The sequence below is a fragment of the Cinclus cinclus genome, chromosome 1 (genome assembly GCF_963662255.1).
Source record: "Cinclus cinclus chromosome 1, bCinCin1.1, whole genome shotgun sequence".
NCBI classification, from domain to species: domain Eukaryota; kingdom Metazoa; phylum Chordata; class Aves; order Passeriformes; family Cinclidae; genus Cinclus; species Cinclus cinclus.
The window spans coordinates 148,062,616-148,077,042 of NC_085046.1; the positions used below are offsets into that span (position 1 = coordinate 148,062,616).

A 14,427-nucleotide genomic window follows, 5' to 3' on the forward strand; every position below is an offset into this window, starting at 1 on the left:
TATTACTGATACAGATTATACTCTGAACTCTACAAAGAAGCCCGAGTGCACTGTGATTTAATTGAGTGGGGCTACCTAGAATCTTGCCAGATTGTCAGCACTTGTAAATCAATGTTACACTTCTCTAGCTGTAAGATGCATGGGCCTTTTTTTTTTATTTATTTTTTTAAGGTATGAAAAAAAATTTGTTGGTGTTAGGATGTAAGTTAATAGTTTTCTTCTTTGTATAGAGTGGAGGGCCTGCAGCTGCACTTTGATCTGGAGCTCTGCCATCTCCGAGCCAGCACAGACCTTGGTGAGCTCCAAACCCGCAGGAGGGCTTGGCAGCAGAAACTCAACATGGATGTGCAGCAAACCATGTTGCAGTTAATTGTTAATATCTTCAGGTAATGGGTTGGTACTGGGTGTAGTATTTTCTGTTATAAGAGCATGTGGTACTGGTTAAGATACTTCAAGCATCAGTGAAAATGTTCTCATTTTGTCTTAATTTATAGATATTTTGTAGAACATAGGTTTTGTTGGGGAATATGAGAAGGAGGTACTATAGTCTGATGGAATATGAGTCATTGATATTTTGATGTATATATACATTGCTAGAATATCTTAGATAAAACTCTTCTGATTTTGAGCTTGTCTTTTGTAGGAAGATTTCAGCAAGAGAAGTGTAGTCCTTGGAAAAGCTTAGGGCCCAGCAGGGATATCAGTCAAGTTTGGTCACTCTTGTTAGAGGCACGTGAGTTCAAACCAGGACAGGGTAGAACAGCTGAAAGCAGGGACAAGAGTTCAGAACACCTGGGTGTGTCTGGACTGAAAATAGATGAGATACCTGAAGAGTGCAACACCTGAGAATGAAGGAGGGAGAGGAGCTGTTTAAGCTCAAGGACAAAGTGTTGGCACAAGAAGGGACAATTGGCCAGGAGCTGGACTCTATGGTCCTTGTAGGTCCCTTCCTACTCAGGGTATTCCATAATTCTGTGTTAAGAAATGTGGAGTATTGGCTGTGTTTGGGACTGGGATTCTTCTCTTTGGATCAGCTACTGAATTGCTCATGGGAATTCTCTTTGACACTTTCAGTCAGAGGTTGCTGGGTTAATTTACAGTCCAAATACCAGGTGTCTCTTATTGGATCAGCTTAAGGAGTGTTCCTGCATGTGTCTGGACCCTCAAGAAGGACAGTAGCTGCTGGGTGTGGGGAAAGAACTGCCTTAGCTGATTATGGAAAATGTTATGCATTTTCTTCTACAGTGGGATTTAGTAGATTTCAGTATTTGGCAACAATAATTCTAGACAAAGATGAGGAGAAATGCATTTTTGCTCATAACAGCTTGAACTCTTTAATGCACTAAACGTTTGGCTGCAAAAAAATGAACAGATGCTTTGCTCTTTAAGAAATAATATGTATCACAAAGGGGTTAATTGTTTTGCTTCCTTTCTCCTTTCCTTCAAACTTCTTTGTTCTTTTTTTCAGCCTTGTTTCTTCTATCTTCTAACTCTACCAGCATCCAGGAGTGAAGGAAAGTAACTCTCTGATGCAGTTGTGCTGCCAGTTGTTCTGCCTTCAGCAAAGCATTGTAGTGATTTTGTGTGTGTGGAAGTTCCATGTTTAAAGCTAAGTTATATAGAATTAATGTAGCTTTATTGACCATACTTTTTCCTGACCCAGTATGGTTGGATAAACTGTTAACAAGATGTAGTGAGAACCCTGTTTTTCATGTGTCTGTTACAGATGCAATGTGATGGGACAGTGTGAGGTCAGGTCACATCTTTCAAATTGCCTATGATAGGTGTACTTGTCTTTTGTGTTCCAGTGGGTTGTGTGTTATTCAGGAACTGTGTGTGTAACTGGAATTCCAGGATTGGAGATTAAGTAGTGATTTACACAGATTCTCCTTCATGGTTTACTAAATCTTACAGACTATATGTGAGTTTGGCAGCAGGTAGCCTACCTTACTTGTAAAAATTTGAATTATTTTTTTCTCTGATTCAGTAACGTGGACTTTTTAATTGAAACTGAGTTTGTCTTCTAATACTGCAATACTGCAGCACATTTCTTTTTTGTCTTCTGATGCCACGGCATAGTTCTAGTAGTACCAGTGGGGTGCTGCTATTGCAAAAGTACAACTTGCTTAAAAATCTCCAAGCAGGTTTATCTATTTATTTATTTTTGTCTCCAGGGAGGTAAAAGACCATCTGAATTATGAACACAGAGTGTTTAACAGTGAAGAATTTCTGAAAACAAGGGCAACTGGAGACCAGCCATTCTACAAAAAGGTAAATTCAGTGCTGTGATTACCTGCTATTAATAAATCTGTATTTTAGAATTATTACCAATATCTGGAAATTTAAAAGTAATAAAGTGATGAATCTTACATGAAAAATAGTGTTTGTTCAAGAAAGCTTCCGATATATGCAAACATTCTTAAAAACATACGAAAAAGAAAGGCTAAAAAGAACCTCTTAATATATCCTAAGGAAAGAAATTGGTTGGAAATCTTTTGACCAGGATTTTAGATTAATAGAAATAATTAAAATATTTTCAGCAGCAATTTCTAATGCTATAAATGAAATGGTAGTAATTTTATGAATTGAATTTAATATTAGTTTAAAACTCATATGTACATATTTAAGAAGGGCTTTGAGCATCTGACTCAAATACCAAATAGCAAAGTGGCAGGTTTGCTTTCAAGTTAATCTTAGAAAGTAACACACTATGAAGTCATTACTAGTGGTGTCTGGAAATATATTAAGAAAACTCAAAAAAAAATGCATTAAAATTTGGAATCTCCTGGACATACAATTGCTAGTAAAATATGCCACCTACTGGAGGAATACTGGAAATTGAGAATCCTAAAGCTTTTGGAGATGCTGTTTTACATTGGACATTATAAGTGGATTAGTAAGAGGCATTTGAACATTTATATAATAGACATGTTGTATTGCCTCAAAATCCAGATTTCACCTTGTTTAACTGTGCAGAGATGAGAGGTGGTGGCTTTCTCTCTTTTTAATTCACACCTCGCATTTTTTATTGTGTTCCCTATCCTAAAAGTAGCAATTTGACCTTTTAGAAGTTATTTCTGAATGATACCACAATAATTACTTGAGCAAAGAAAAATTTTGTGGGTTACCAGAAGAAAAGATGATTCATTTGTCTTTTCAGTATGATGACATAATGTTAATTTAGAGTGCTCCCAAATTCTTATTCCAAACCATAGACAGTATCATCAGCACGTGGTTTAAGTAGAAAAGATAATAGTAAACTTGTAGCTCTGTTTTGATCAGTCTTTCTCATTTTTGTTTGGTTTCACCTCTTGGAGGGCAGTTTGAGATTACTGTTTGCCACTAAGCAATTATCATCCAAGTCCAGAAGGTGAATGGAAACTTAATTTGTTTTCTCCTGAAGCTTTCATTCATTTTATTTTTGCAATTGCTAAATTAGAAGGTCCCAGTTTTGCATGTTGTAAAGGTAATAAAAATGAACAAAAACATGCTAATAAAAATGTAAATTTATAAATGATCCACAGTTAACTCCTTTGTGTCTCACAGGTTTTGGAGACCTACATGTTTCACTCTTTCCTTAAAGCTCGTCTGAACAGAAAGATGGATGCTTTTGCTCGGCTTGACTTGAGTACCCAGTCTGAAGAAGACAGGTAGAATTTTCTCATTTCTTATTCTGGTTTTGAATCTTCTGTTGGTATCAGTGATAAAAGTCCTTTTGACTCTATTGGTATGAGATCAGGTCATATATAAATAAGATTATGATTAGTTTTTAACTCGGTTATGGTCATTTTATTATTAAGGGTTATATGAACAGATGGTTGTTGAAATTGTAGATACAATACTATTATACAAAAAAGAAAAAAAACCTGGCAGTAATTTAGTGCATGTTTATACTGAGTTCTTGTTGGAACCCAGAAACCTGAGATTTTTGAGCTTTCTGTGCTTTCTGACACTGACCCCCCAGGAGAACACTGCTTTTGACCTGAGACCTTGGAGAAGGCTCCCAGATTTGAGTGATGGAGTTGGAATCACTGGTGTGTAGTTAAATAGAAGTGTGTGATTTCACACGGTGAAAGGTTTTAAATTTGAGGTTTTTAGAATATAGTAATAGGTATGGGACAAGATGGAGGATTTTGGGTGTTGTCTCCTTTCTGTCTTCTTCTTCCTTCTTCTTCATGATTTCAGGCAGTAGTTTCTGGTTGGATAGTTAGTGCTGCACTGCGGGTCACAGGAGTTTGGTTTTTGGGTCAAAAGTATAAATAATATAGGTGTTAGTTCTTTATTGGACTGTTTAGCTTTAAAAGACCTTGTAACTAGCTTGATTCACCTCCATTTTGCTCGCTTTTAGCTGGTAGGTGGAAGTGTTGCAGAACTCTCTGTACTTTAGATAAGATTTAATAAATGACCAAGCCTAAACACGAGAAATTTGTCTCCTTTGTGTTTTTAATCCTAACTGAGGGAAGACAGAAGAAAATGAAGACAAACCACTAATTAAGTGGTGCAGTTACCACATTTGCAAGTTCTGAAACTAGTGATATGTTATTTTTATTTTCCTCAGGTTAGATTTGATGTTTCCCACCCCCAGAAGGCTGACTATAGAGAAAATGGCTTCCAAACGAATCAGTGCGGAGCGCAAGGCCAGCCGGCGCATGGTGATCAGCATGCCCAACCTGCAGGACATCCAACTTCCAGAGGGCCCTGCCAGGAACTCCTCACTTCGAAAAGTGGGAACACGTGTTGGTAAGGGAAGATTGTGATGGACAAAAACACTCCTGCTGTCTTTTGGGATGACATCCCTGAGTAATTGTCATAGAAATGCAGGCAGCTGTTGGGAAGAAAAGATGGGCTGAGTCACTTTGAGATGGGGCCTGTGCTTCCCCTTGCTTGTGAAGTCAGTCTGTAGCCTGCTGTAAGTTTTGCTGGACCACAAAATAGTGATTGGTCCTAGTGGGATTGATACTGGAGAATTGATTCCTGAGTCCTCACCCACTTTATGTCCAGTTCTCTGCTACCTTTAATTTAAACTCAGGCTTAAGCTTATCCCTGTTTAGAAAGAGCTCCATGAGTTGGTTTTTTTTCTTCCTTTTTTAACTTTTCCAGAATTGATGTTATCTGATCAGGGAATATTCTTGGAATAGGTGTGATAGATACAGAAATGTATTTGTGTCCCTAGCACATCTGTAGTCTTTATTGTTTTTTGTAATTGCTGTGATGTTTGTTTGTTCTGTTTGTTGTTTGTAGTATTGCTGGTTATGAAGATATTTCCACTTCTCCTTTCCCTCATCAGTGTATTCTCTTGGTGTTTATTCTAGCTGTGAGAACGCCCTCCAAATCCATCACCACATTCAAAATCCCTGAAATTCACTTTCCTCTGATGTTCCAGTGTGTTCACTCCTACTACACAGACTTCTTCAACCACCTCAGCAAAGCTATCAGTACCTTACCCCCCGAGAACTCCGCGTTGCTGGCAAGGTACTTCTACCTCCGGGGCCTTGTTAGCTTGATGCAAGGGAAACTACTAAATGCACTTTCTGACTTTCAGAACCTAGAAAAAACAGACTTAAGAATTTTCCCTACTGATCTTGTAAGAAAAATAGTGGAGACCCTGCCTCGCTCAGAGCGCTTGCAGGCAGACCGCAAACCTGAGCTCAAGAGGCTGATAAGTCGAGTGATGGAAAAACAAAGGGAAGTTCTGAAAATAGATGACCACGTAAAAAATTTTGAATTGCCAAAAACACACATGCAGCTGGATGATTTTGTGAAGAGAATTCAGGAGTCTGGGATTGTCAGGGATGTAGACACTATCCACCGGTTATTCGATGCCCTGACAGTAGGTGAGTATGAGGTTGTTGGGGGTTTTTTGATTATTATTTAGAATTGTCACATGGAAAAGGGAGATTTACTCAAACCCTTAGTGTTGGTTGTTCTGTCAGTGCCCTAGGAAAGCTGAGCCCCTTGTGCCTGACCAATCTGTCAGTGTTCCATTGTGGGGACCCTTCACTAAGCAGCTGCTGCATGGGGGGGAAGTTCCACTGACCTGTCCAGGGTCACCTGCCAAACAGAGAAACTCCTCCTGGGTGTCCTTTACTCACTGCCAGCACCCTTGCAGGACTCTCAATAACAGCTTAAAGAACACTCTCTATTAGTAAAATCATCAGAGTTTGAGAATTGCTGGTTGTAATATCTGACTGCAAAAATGCATTTAAAGTAATATGTTAATTCAAAGCCTTATATGGACAAGCTCTAATCCCCAGCCAGCTTGAAATAATGATACAGTGTGCCTAGAGTGTGATTTTTACTCATTTGGTGATTCTATGGGGGAGAAGACAGGTTTGGCCTGTTGACTGGTCCCAGAATTTATTTGGAGTCTTCTCTAATTTCTCCCCATTCTTAACTCACTTTTATACTATTCCTTTACATTTCAGTAGAGCAGGAGTGACTTTAGTCACACATTTTACTCAGTATGGGCTGGTTTTACCTTGGAGGGCATATCTCAGGATAGTGCCTGAGATAACCGTGGGATGGGGACATGTGTCTAGAATGTCTATACTTATATGCCCAATAAAAAGGCAGAATTTGACAGTTACTGTCTTACTAAACCTGTCTTCCTGTACAAATCCGTGTAATAATTTCTCATGCTAAAGGGGTTTTGAAAATTTTTTAGGACAGCAGAAACAAATTGATCCTGAAACATTCAGAGATTTCTACAACTACTGGAAAGAAACTGAAGCAGAAGCCCAGGAGGTGAATCTGCCACCAGCAGTAATTGAGCATCTAGATAAAAATGAATGTGTCTACAAGTTGTCCTGCTCAGTTAAAACCAACTATGGTGTAGGGAAAATAGCTCTGACCCAGAAGCGCTTGTTCCTGTTGACTGAAGGAGGCCGTCCTGGCTATGTCCCAATTGCTGCTTTCAGGGATATAGAGGTGAGCACCAACTTCCTGTCCTCTGGAATGCCTGTAGATGTAGGTTGTGTCCCATTCTCCAGAATGAGCTGGCTCTCAACATAAAGTTTCAGTAAGGAGGGTAAGAAACAGTGCTGAAGTCACTATGTGAGGGATTAAGTAAAATTCTGGGGGTTTGGAACAAAAATTTCATGACTGAAAATCAAGAGGTTATAACCTCAGAGAAATGTGCAGAGTGCAGCACATAGGATATGGAGTAGATAAATTTAATAACGTGAGCATTAATCAGTGGGTCAGCTTATATCCACTGTGGAGCCAAGGCTGTATGATGATGTTTAAACTTATTTTCATAAATGCAGCTCTGCTTAATGATGTGTATGGACAGCTGAAATAATTAGCTGTAATTAGAGAAAGCTGCCCTGGGGGCTGAGTGCTGAATCTTACCTGTTTTTTGGGTACAGTCTCCTTGTTTTCTTTTTCCTGTAACTTTCCAGGATGTTAAGAGCACTACTGTAGCTTTCCTTCTTTTGAGAATACCTACTCTGAGGATTAAAACATTACATAAAAAAGAAGTCTTTGAAGCCAACCTTAAAACTGAGTGTGATCTCTGGTACCTGATAGTGAAAGAAATGTGGGCTGGAAAGAAGATGGCATATGATCACAAGGTATATAAATATGGGAATTTGTAATCAAATAATATGAAGAATGTTTCTCTGTTTCTCTTCTAAATAATTTATGCGCTTGTCTTAGAATTTCATAGTGCTTCTCTCCCATGAAGAAAAGTTCATCTTGGAAATGGGTATCCATCCTATGTCTGCTGTATCTTTTCATATGGTTTTGTTTCTATATCCTGTATCAAGATTGTGTCAGATCTGAAGTATTCCTGTAATAACACTGGCTTCTGACTCCTTGCTCCAAGACCTGGCTCAAAACATGGGATGTGGGAGTGGGGTCTGACAGCAAGTGACAGGAATTGTGCTTCAGAGCAGCAGCTGCCTGGTCCTTGTGCTAAGCATGTTGTGATTTTGAGCATGCTGTCTTGTAAGAATAGTGAGCAATAGATAAACTACAGTAAGACTTCTGTCTTTAGGATCCTCAGTATATCCAGCAAGCCCTGACAAATGTTCTTCTGATGGATGCTGTGGTTGGTGCCCTGCAGTCCTCCAAAAGCATCTATGCAGCCTCTAAACTGTCTTACTTTGACAGGATGAAAAACGAAGGTCAGTCATAGAAGTGCTACAAAGCCTGTTGGTGTTGCATCATCTCATTCTGCTCTTTCAGTGTGTATTGTGTTTTTCAAACTGGTTACGTGTAGAAATACAAAAAGACATTAGTCTGATTGCCCTTTGACAAATGCAATTTATTTTATTTATTAATTTATTTAATAGTAAGTAGTAGTTTAAGGTTTGTTCTTTCTTTCTGTTTTGCTTTTTATACAACCCCCCCCCCCCCCCCCTTTATTATTTTTGTTTGTTTTGGTCTTGGTTTTTGCTTCTGTCTCCATCTTGGATGCTGTGTTTTTGTCTTGTTTTTTTAGACTCCTTGGGTGGTGGATATATATGCTACCAGAATTCTTATGAGTGGTGTTTGAGTTCTGAGCTAAAGCTAGAGGGAACGAAAAGTTAGAAATGTGAATGAATGGTGGAAAAATGCTATTTCATAAGAATTGTAGTTCTATTGTAGGCTTAAATATGCACTTCATTCCCTTCTAAAAATCTATTTTAGTGCCTATGATGGTCCCCAAAACAACTTCAGAGACACTAAAGCACAAGATCAACCCTTCAGCTGGTGAGACATTTCCACAGGCAATAGATGTCTTGCTTTATACTCCAGGTAAGGTGATGTGTTGCTCTCTGTAGGTTAGCCCAGCTTTAATTAGCCTACAAAGCACATTATCTTGTAACACCTGGTTATGCCTGCCTGATGTGTTCACATTCTGACATGGATTGGTTGTGTGTTGAATACTAAACCAGAAAAATAATTTTGAAAGAACAGTAGTGTCGCATATTAAGATACTCCAAGGCATAGTTTTCACTGTCTTAATTTGCTTTTCTCTGCACATATGCCTCATCACAGACTTCAGTTCTGTGTTAATGGGCTGATTTCTCATTAAGATTTCTGGCTCACTTACTGAGCTGGGTGGATGGATGGATGATGCTCTCTCATTGATCAATATTCATTGTTTGGTTTTTATTTTTCAGTAGGGTCCTGTGGAGAAATTAGTTTGAACCACAGTGCAAGGAATAGTACAGAGGGTGTTGGATTCAGTGGTGCTTTATTTTCTTTCTTCATAGTATGAGAGGCTTTGATGGAGTAGACAAGAGTGAGTGGATTTATTAGTTATATTTATAGGGCTTAAAAGCCTTCCTGCAATCCCAGTGAGCTCAGCTCTCAGTCATCAATGAAGGAGATTATCTCTGCTGTGAGTATCTTTGGAGTGGAAGATTAAGTCCTTGGGTGAATTCAGCAAATAGATGATAACAAGGCCAAATGCATTGTGAGAATTGTGTCAGTCAGTAACTGAAGATGTAAATTCCAGAAGATGCATTTCATTACAAACCTGCTCTGCCTAATAATGGCTTTGCTACAGGTCTCCAAAAGTATTTTGTTTTCTTTTACCTCTCTCATTTTCTCTACTTCCTAGGTCATCTTGACCCTTCAGAAAGACTGGACAATGCTCATCCAAAACTCTGGTGTGCTTTAAATGAGGGCAAGGTGGTGGTTTTTGATGCCTCTACCTGGTCTATCCAACAACACTGCTTCAAAATGGGCCGCTCTAAACTGGTAAGACTGGCACAGGATCCCAGTTCCTGTTTCAGCTGGGTGTGCTTTTGTTGTGGTAGCCTGTCTGACCTCAAATCCCATAATTCCTTATAAGTTGTGGAGTTGTTTGGGCTTCAATTAACCTGGAAAAGTGGAGATTTTTCTAGAAAAGCTGAAAGGAGGCTAAATGGATAAATAATAAAACAAGTAAACTGGTAAGAAGTGATGGATTGAACTTGGGAGAGCCTGATGGGTTCTTGGTGCAGGAAAGCAGGGTTGTAACTGTTGAGGAGAAAGAATAAAAGACAGTTATCCCAAAGAGAAGATGAGAAAGGGAATCCTAGGAATAGATAAAAATTCACCTGTATTGAAGAACTGGAGATTGGGAAGAGGTGTAAGGAAACCAGGTAGATGCTATTGAAAGAGAGATAGAGCTCTAAAAGAAAGTGTCTCAACCAGCAGTTGAAATGGAGTGGTTTGTGAAAAACCACCTGAAAGTGTAACTCTCTCTGTGAAAAGGGAATCTAAACCAGGCGTGCAGCCTGGGTGAAAAACACAGTAGAGAGAACACACAGGAAAAGGGACTGGACATGTCACTTGTGTAAAAGATAAGAGATTGCTGTGGATGAGTGTTGGAGAGAGTCAAAAAGGGAGGGGTAAAGCTGGTGGTGAAGAGCTAGGCGGAGGAAAAATAGAATTCCAGAAAAGTCAGATACCACAAAAATAGCTGGCGAGTGATAGCTGGAGGGAGATAAATGAAATGTGTGTGATAGAGGGGAAGGACATTCCAGAGACAGTAGAGGAGATAGTATTTTCTTAAACACTACTTTTAGTTGAAGTAGGAAGTGTGGATATTTGGACAGTTAGGTTGGCTTCCAATCCAGAGGAAAGAAGCACACTAACTTCTGGGGTTCTCCTGATGCTCTCTGTAACTTTAACTTTGGGCCAGGAAGCACACCTTTAGTCATTCCCTAAGATAAATTATTAATCCTATTTACTGAAGGATAAACTTTGCAGAGAGATCTGTTCTCTCACTATTTATAGAGCAGAGCAAAGGGTGGAACACTAGAGAGCCAAGTCTTTATCTCCTACGAAGATCACCAGCAAACTGTAGTATCTGAATAGAGCCTTTTCCATGTTACATTAAACAGTCATTTCTCTTCTAGGCTTTATTTAACCCAGCTTTTTCTCCCCAGACGTGCATGGTCATGGTGGAACAGAGTCAAGTGTGGATTGGTTCTCAGGACTCCATTATTTATATCATCAATACCTACAGTATGTCTTGTAATAAACAACTGAATGATCATCGCTCTGATGTTACAGACATCATTGTGAAGAAGAAAAATGGAACATCCAGGTAGATCTAATTTAATTTTCCTAGATGTTGAAAGAATTTATTGTTTTAAATGGGAGGGTTTATCCTGCTAATAAAGTCTTAACTTAGCTCATTTTTGTAGCTCCCATATTGTGTATGTGAACTAAGAATTTCCTTTTTAAATATAGATCACTGTGTAGTTTGGAACAAAGAGGATAAAGGAATGTTCTTTTGGATGAGGATGAGAACAGCCAGGAGCTGGCAGCATCCGGTGAAGAATTGATGCAGATGCAGTTTAAAGACCACTTTACTTTTGCTTTGAGCACGTCACTGATTGCATGTTTATAGCAAGCTTCTGGATTTTTCCTGTCTGTTTATAAAAGAAAAAATACAGTTGTTGTTATGTTCAGGCAAAATGCTTTTGGTCTTTTGGTAGCAATGGGAAGAGTGTTGGCTGAAGGTCTTAACCTGCTGTCCTCCCATGGGAAAAGGAACTCCAGGGTCAGTAGGTCTGCCAGGTGTTACTGGGTTTCAGGAAGAATTTGTTTAAGTGTGGTTGGAAACTTGTGAAAAAGGTTTGCTCATTCTAAGGCAGCAAATGTTCAAGGTAAAAAGAAAAGGGATAGTATAATTTGTTTGCTCAGGTGCAGTAGAAAAGAAGAGCAGTTTGACATATTTTTGTTCTAAATCAAAAGAAAATCTCAGGCAACATTGTTCAGAGGAATTATAGGGAATGTTTTGTTGTGCTGTACTCCTCGTGCATGATGTAATATGCTTTCATTCACTGAGCTCTGAGTTAGCCTGCAGTGTTTCTGGTGGATACAGAGTTTAAAGGGTAATCTTGAAGATAATTTAAAAATGAGCATTGATTTGGCTTACTGTAAAATTGATTATTTTGCAAGTATGTCTCTTCTGTGTGTGCCCTCTTTTCTGAACATGAATGCACACTATGCTTCTTTATTCTTTTAATCTATGCCAGCAGTGAAGCATATTCCAGCAGTTTAGATGGAATGGTGATTGCCTGGAACATCAGCACACTCAAAGTGAACCGTGTCTTTCAGCTGCCCTGCCAAAATCTCACCTCTATGAAGCTTCATGATGACCAGCTGTGGTGCTGTAAGTCCCTTCCTCAAATCATAATAATTTAAAAATCATCTTCGCATGAAGAAACAAGGCAGTTGTTGGATGTTCCATTTTGTTTTGCTTTTTTCATCCATGTTTTGTGGAGATGGAAGAAGTGGGCACCTCTGTTACTAACTCTATATCTTTAATTTTGAAGGTACAAGAAGTTGCATTCTTGTAGTGTCAATTCACGAGTTTCAACTGCAGATGAAAATCGAGCACCACCTGAGGGATATGTGTTCCTCTTTTCTTGGCTTCCAGCTCTTTCCCGAGGTATTGCACTTTGTTGATAGTTTAAAGGAGGCAGGGCCATGTGGCATTAGGAACCCTGGTTCTTTTGATACATTTTCAGTGGCAGTGCTTAAATGTATCTTTCTGTGCTTTAGAGAGATGAAGTGTGGGTGTCTTACTCCGGGAGTAGCGACCTGTACGTTTGGAACACCAAAGACCTTTCAAGTACACCTCAAAAGATTCATCTTCAGGATTGCTCTGAGATTACTTGTATGATTAGAGTTAAAAATCAGGTGAGAGACATCTGGGCTGGTTTTTCCTCTTGAGGATTTATTTAATGAAGTTTTGTTTGTTTGCAGCTGTCATTGTCACTGGGTGTGTACATAAGGACACAAGGCTTGGAATGTTCATTCCTCTTTGAAATCAGAGATGCTAAAGACTGCCTAACACAAATGGCTGTTGCAGGTGTACCCCAAAATGCATGGCAAGCCAAGCCCCTCATCAGTAATTAAAAGTGTGATGACACGTATTAGTCATTGACATTTCCAGGGAGCTGTAGAAACTTAAAGTTTAAGTCTATCTCATGGCTTCTCAAACTAAGCCTTGAAAAAAGGTTACCAGAAAAACAACAAATGCCAATTAATTGGCCTGTTTTTGTAGATGAACTTTTCCTTGATTAGTTACCACATTCCTAATTCAGGACAAAGGAGCCAATGGATTCCTAACTTGGCTTTTTGTGTCTGTGTCACTATTGGCCTCTGTGTACCTGCTTTTATGTGGTATCAGGAACTGGGCAAATTATTGTAGTTTTGCTACCATAGGGGCCATTCAAGCTTACTTTGCAAATAAATAGCTAATGTGTATCTACTGGGAAAGCAACTTTTGGAATCCTTTTCTCAGATTTTCCCTCCTTCCTTCCTCATTTTTTTTTTTTTAATGGAATTGGGAACTTTTCTGTGTATTCAGCCTCTGGTTAGACTTTTGTACTAAAATGGAAAATCATTTTAGGATTTTCTTCTCCAAGGCAGAGATTAATGTATTTAACCTCTGTTTCAAGGGAGTGAGAGGATTGTTTGGAACCCCCAAGGCCTTAAGCTCTCTTGTTCTACTGAAGAACTTTGTTCCTTTGTCTTCTCCTCCTTAAGTAATTTATGAATAAATTAAAGAATCCTGAGCCCAGTGCTAACCCTTGGGGGACACCACTAGTGACAGGCTCCAAGCAGACCCTGTGCCACCACTTGCACTCCTGTTCCCTCTACACACCAATGAGTTAGGGAGAGTGAACTTGCAGCCTGGCAGAGGCTGACAACAACGTTGGTAGAGCTGTCAGTCACAAGTTTTAATTAAAAACAAGCCATTGTTTTTCTCTAGGAAACTGGAGAGAAACCCAGCTGCATGCTGTATCTATCTGAAATAGGATGTGTTCTGTCTGGCACCTTGGCCTGTGTCTTTTATTCTTTTATTACCTATTATTTGACCCAGTCTCTGTGGCTGTGATTTCATTTTGGACTTGCTGGTGTCACAGTTCCCTGCGGAGCAGCAGGTTCATGAATTTCACTGCCAGCCCTGTACAGAGAAGTACTTTCTTCTCCGTGAAACTGAGCTATTACTGGTTCCCACATGTCCCTTACTTCCTTAATTTCAGGGTGAAACAGTGGTTCTACATTCAGCTTATCTGCACTTCTCTTAGTTCATAAACCTTTCATAAAGGCTCCTTAGCTGCCTTCTCTCCAACCTAAGGAGTCTTGGCTTTTCCATCTTTCCTATGAGGGCGGTGGGGCCCTGGCACAGATTGCCCAGAGAATCTGTGGCTGCTCCATCCCATTCAGGGCCGGGTTGGATGGAGCTCTGAGCAGCCTGGTCTCATGCAAGCTGTCCCTGACCATGGGGTTGAAATGAGATCTTTAAAGTCCCCTTAAATCCAAGCCATTTTCTGATCTTTGCTCATATGACAGCTGTTCTTTCTCTTGGCAGTTTTAGTTTCTCTTCCCTGGATTTTCTCTGCTCTTGCAGTGCAAGGGCACACTGTGCCTTACACAGGGGTAAAGGAAAGCAGCCCCAGTGCCAGCACAATTGGCAGCTGAACATTC

The 14,427-nt window shown here is 39.6% G+C and overlaps 1 protein-coding gene across 1 annotated transcript in view; it reads left to right on the forward strand.

Annotated features, from left to right (window-relative positions):
* The window catches only part of DENND3 (DENN domain containing 3), a 31,960-nt gene that overhangs the window by 15,835 nt on the left and 1,698 nt on the right, over positions 1-14,427 (forward strand). The window contains exons 9-22 of the mRNA XM_062504207.1: positions 231-386; positions 2,175-2,271; positions 3,547-3,650; positions 4,559-4,740; positions 5,313-5,834; positions 6,665-6,927; positions 7,401-7,571; positions 7,997-8,126; positions 8,632-8,739; positions 9,551-9,690; positions 10,866-11,026; positions 11,964-12,100; positions 12,264-12,379; positions 12,493-12,630. Coding sequence (XP_062360191.1) covers positions 231-386; positions 2,175-2,271; positions 3,547-3,650; positions 4,559-4,740; positions 5,313-5,834; positions 6,665-6,927; positions 7,401-7,571; positions 7,997-8,126; positions 8,632-8,739; positions 9,551-9,690; positions 10,866-11,026; positions 11,964-12,100; positions 12,264-12,379; positions 12,493-12,630 — 2,425 coding nt within the window. The remainder of the gene's footprint in view (positions 1-230; positions 387-2,174; positions 2,272-3,546; positions 3,651-4,558; positions 4,741-5,312; positions 5,835-6,664; positions 6,928-7,400; positions 7,572-7,996; positions 8,127-8,631; positions 8,740-9,550; positions 9,691-10,865; positions 11,027-11,963; positions 12,101-12,263; positions 12,380-12,492; positions 12,631-14,427) is intronic.